Here is a 5,141-nt window from a genome sequence, read left to right as displayed (position 1 = left end):
AGGGTAAACAAAGGAGGAGGCTGCAATGCTTGGTAAGAAATGTACGCATTATCCTGCCCATGCAATTGTAACCCCTCTGTACAGTTTGTTCACAAATAAAATAAAATAAAATTAAAAAAAAAAAAGGATCTCTTAGGTTTTCTGTTTGTCACGAGAAATCCATGCCAACTAATTTAGATATGTAAAATAACTGGCTTGGAGGCTAGGAATGTGGCTTAGCAGTAGAGTATTTGCTGAGCATGCACAAAGCCCTGGGTTCAATTGCTCAGCACCACATAAAGAGAAAAAGCCAAAAGTGGCACTGAGCAAAAAGAAGCTCAGGAATAGAGGTCAGGCCCTAAGTTCAAGCCCCAGGACTAGCAAAAAAACAAAAAACAAACCCTAAATAACTAGTTTGGCTAATATTCCACAAACATGTTTCTAAAATTTCATATATTATCAGTAGATATATCATATCAAGGTGCCCTATAAAACTTTAACACAAGCAATATGAACTGTTTTACATTATAAAATGGAAACATAATGAAACTAAATATAGTTATACAAAATTAACTGTAACAGCCCTTAGATCATTACGATTTGTTACTATCAATACATAAATATTAACAAGTACTAACATGGAAATAACTGGTGGCCCACCCAACAATCTGTCTGGCTTTCCTTATTAATAGAATTCCCTTCCTGGGGTTACTTACAAATGATTAAGGATCACATTTCCTACTTCAGTTGTTAAGAAAGGCAAGGAAATAAGTTTCTTTGTTTTTTTTTTGTCACTCGTGGGGCTTGAACTCTGGGCTTGGGCACTCTTCAGCTCAAGGCGAGCACTCTACCGCTTGAGCCACAGCGCCACTTTCAGTTTCCTACTGGTTTTTTTGGAGATAAGGGTCTCAGGGACATTCCTGCTGGGGCTGGCTTGGAACCGCAATCCTTAGATCTCAGCCTCCGGAGGAGCTAGGATTACAGGCATAAGCCACGAGCGCCCGGCTCAAATTTCTTTTCTAAACCAATTTGTCTTTTTGCAGTCTTGTATCTGAGCTTGACAAATTACACGAAAAGACAGTGAGTGGTAGCTTTCAGTACCCTTTATGAGAGTTGATGCATGCCATTTGTCCCCTTCATGACTCCCTCCAACATAAAGGCCAGATGTCAACATAAAAGACTAGAATTCTAGCCGGGCACTGGTGGCTCACGCCTGTAATCCTAGCTACTCAGGAGGCTGAGATCTGAGGATCGCAGTTCAAAGCCAGCCCGGGCAGGAGAGACCGTGAGACTCCTATCTCCAATAAACCACCAGAAAACTGGAAGTGGCGCTGTAGCTCAAGTGGTAGAGCGCTAGCCTTGAGCTGAAGAGCTGAGGGACAGTGCCCAGGCCCAGAGTTCAGGCCCCACGACCGGACCCAAAAAAGAAAAAAAATCATTCATAATTAAAGCCATTCTAAATTTTCCAGTAATTTTTTAAAAACAGCTTCTCTTTTTCCACATTAGTGCAAGTCTTTTTTTTTTTTTTAAGGTAATAGAGTTTGCTATGAGCCTCACACTAGCTAGGCATTCTACCCCTTGAACACACCTCTAGTCCTTTCTGCTTTAGTAATTTTTTGGATAGGGTATTACATTGTTTTTCTTAATCAACCTGTAATAAAACAGAATTTCTTCCTTGCTGTGTACATTGAGCCCTCTACTCAGTATTTCTTTGTCATTTACCATCATCTGTTCTAGTCATTTTTGGTTTCGTTTGTTTTGTTCTTTTGCTTTGTTTTGGTTTTAATGTCAATAGCCTGAGAACAGTGTCTGGCATGTAGATGATATATAATAAATACTTGTTAAACAAATCTGTTTACTTGACTAAAAAGCCGTTTCTATACAAAAAAAATCAGCTAATAATGTACAATTCAAGATAAATAATAGATTTGGAATAATCCACTAGAGTAAACAATATGCTTTACATAACATTCCCTACATTCACTGACATGTACATGTATAGGCTAGGTTGTCATGTTTCCAAGTTGGTAGAAAAGAGTACTTCAAGAAACACAGGGAAGGGCTGGGAAGGTGGCTCAGTGGTAGAGCGCTTGCGTTGCATGCTCAAGGCCCTGGGTTGGATTCCTCAGCACCACATAAGCAAAAAGAAAAAAGCCGGAAGTGGCGCTGTAGCTAAAGTGGTAGAGCGCTAGCCTTGAGCTGAACAGTTGAAGGACAGCGCCCAGGCCCAGAGTTCAGGCCCCATGACTGGACACACACACACAAAAAATAAACAAAGAAACACAGGGAAAGCCGGCGCCGGTGGCTCAAGCCTGTAATCCTAGCTACTAAGAAGGCTGAGAGCTAAGGATCAAGGTTCAAAGCCAGCCCGGGTAGAAAGACCATGAGACTCCTATCTCCAATAAACCACCAGAAAACCGGAAGTGGCACTGTAGCTCAAGTGGTAGAGCACTCGCCTTGAGTTGAAGAGCTGAGGGACAGTGCCCAGGCCCAGAGTTCAAGCCCAACAACCAACTAAAAAAAAAAGAAACACAGGGAAAAAACTATATACTGCCTCAGTAGTAGCCTTTACACAAAACATGGGCAAGAAATTAGAAGCAACTAAGACTTTAAAGTATCTTAATTATATTCCTGCAGGAAATGAAAAATAAAATATTCCACAAACTGAAATATTCAGCAAAGAAACAAATTAGATTTTAATTTTATTACTGTAAATTATTTAGGCAATTATAAATGAATCAAATCTAGTTCCAACTAAGATAAAAATTGATTACATAATAAGGTAAAAAACAACAAGAGTTTAGTAATAAATATGCTCAAATTTCATTCAAAGACAATACAAATAATAATAGGACAATACCTTGCAGTTCTGTAGCAGTCGTATGAGATGTTCAAAACAATTACTGTTAAGAAAAATGGCCTGAAGAACAGGTCTATCTGTGCAATCTAACATGGCTGTGATGGTATCTAGAAAAATAAAAACAAAATAATCCATTTAAATTTGTTTTTTTATTTGATAGAACAGATATAAATTATTTAGGAAGTAATATAGATCAGGAACAGAAAACCACATTGTAATTATTAGGTGATACAAATGGGAACATTTTCATACTTTGTAATATAAAATGCTCAAATTATGTATGTTTAAGGCTGGGAAGGTGGTTTAGTGGTAGAGTGCTTGCCTAGCATGCATGAAGCCCTGGGTTCGATTCCTCAGTATCACATAAGCAGAAAAAAGCTGGAAACGGTGCTGTGGCTCAAGTGGTAGAGTACTAGCCTTGAGCAAAAGAAGCTCAGAGATAGTGCCCAGGCCCTGAGTTCAAGCCCCAGGACTGGCAAAAAAAATTATGTATGTTTAATATTTTAAATGTTTAAATATTTCATAGACTAACATGTAGTTCCCAGAAATTTAATAAGTTACTCTTCTATCATAATACTCAGGTATAACCAACTGTTGTGTCCACAGTAACTAGTGATGTTTCTTTCATTTATACATTATAAAATTAACATACAGGCCTTGAAAATGATTATATCATTTTGCTCTCATTTACTACTAGTACATTGTTCATACTCAGAAATAAAAGGACATCTGGCATAGGCAGTATGTGTATGTTTTAGTTTCTAAACAAAAAAACAAGTCCATGAAAGACAGATTCAAACTTATTTATAAACTTTCAGTTTATTATAAAATATGGCATGCTATAATGTAACAAAAGGTAAAAAAACTATATGAGACTATTTTCATTCTCCTATAGCAGCAAATGGATCATTTGACAAGATTTTGATGCCCAATTATTTCTAAATTTATAGGTACACATGTTAGCTAAGAACTTTTCTAATAAATAAATACAAATATTATTTTAAAAAAAACAGCTTGTTAGTAATCTAATGTGATACTTCCAACAAAAAAGTCACATACTGCTGAGGTATCTTAAAAGCAGAGATGTGTGTGTGTGTGTGTGTACAAAGAAAGAGAGAAAGAGGGAGAGAAAGGGAAAGGGAGACAGAGATAAACATAGGCAGAAGGAGAGAGAGAGAACGAGAGAGCATACCAATACAAAGAAAAGGAACAAAAAAAAAGACAATAACTCACAAAAAGAGAAGTGCTGAGGAAAAACAAAACACAAGCCTTCTAGAAGGAGAAATACTTGAAGGAACCTCTACAGAAAAGAAATGTTATACATAGAAATACCAATTTTTTAGCTTAAGTAAAAGACCATAAAAGGACACTTCCTGATAATTTAGTTACTGTAAAACTTCAAGGTCATAGCTGTATTTTTGTTACTGATATTTTCAGTGGATTACCCTTCCTTCCTTCTTTCCTATCTCTTTTCTTTCTTCTCTTTTTTTTGTGCATGTTCTGGGGCTTGAATTCAGGGCCTGAGCACCATCCTTGAGATATTTTGCTTAAGGCTAGTGCTTTACCACTTGAGCCACAGCTCTTCTTCCAGCCTTTGTTAGTTAATTGGAGGTAAAAAGTTCCTGGATAATCAGGGGTAGTGGCTTATGTCTGTAATCCTAGGATGAGATCTGAGGATTGTGATTTAAAGCCAGCCAGGGAAGAAAAGTCCTCTGTGATACCTCACTAACCACTCAAAAACCAGAAGTGGTATTAGCCTTGAGCATAAAGAGGCTCAGGGACAGTGCCCAGGCCTTGAGTTCAAGCCCCACAAATGACAAAAACAAAAAAGAAAAAAGTTCATGAACTTTCCACCCAGACTGGCTTTGAACTCCAATATTCATATGTCAGTCTTCTGAGTAGCTAAGATTACATGAGTGTACCACCAGTGCCAGGCAAATTACACTTTCAAATCAATTCTATGTTAATTATTTGGAAGTTAAAATCTATGAGTAATCATGAATTAAACAATTAACAATGTTAATACAAGAGCTTGGTATTCAAAAGAAAGAAATATAAAATTAAAAAATAGACTCAGGCCAGGCGCTGGTGGCTCACACCTGTAATCCTAGCTACAGTAGGCTGAGATATGAGGATGGTGGCTCAAAGCCAGCCCAGGCAGGAAAGTCCTTGAGACTCTTATTTCCAATTATCCACCGGAAAACCAGAAGTGGCACTGTGGCTCAAAGTACTAGAATGCTAGCCTTGAGCATAAGAACTCAAGGACAGCACTCAGGCCCTGAGTTCAAGCCCCATCACACAC

The 5,141-nt window shown here is 37.8% G+C and overlaps 1 protein-coding gene across 1 annotated transcript in view; it reads right to left on the bottom strand.

The window, feature by feature from the left end:
* Nbeal1 (neurobeachin-like 1) overlaps window positions 1-5,141 on the bottom strand; it is a 209,214-nt gene that overhangs the window by 144,446 nt on the left and 59,627 nt on the right. The window contains exon 11 of the mRNA XM_013015843.1: window positions 2,840-2,946. Within this exon, the coding sequence (XP_012871297.1) occupies window positions 2,840-2,946 (107 nt within the window). The remainder of the gene's footprint in view (window positions 1-2,839; window positions 2,947-5,141) is intronic.

This window comes from Dipodomys ordii, unplaced genomic scaffold (assembly GCF_000151885.1).
Source record: "Dipodomys ordii isolate 6190 unplaced genomic scaffold, Dord_2.0 Scaffold1, whole genome shotgun sequence".
NCBI lineage: Eukaryota > Metazoa > Chordata > Mammalia > Rodentia > Heteromyidae > Dipodomys > Dipodomys ordii.
This window is presented reverse-complemented; position numbering and strand designations above follow the sequence as displayed.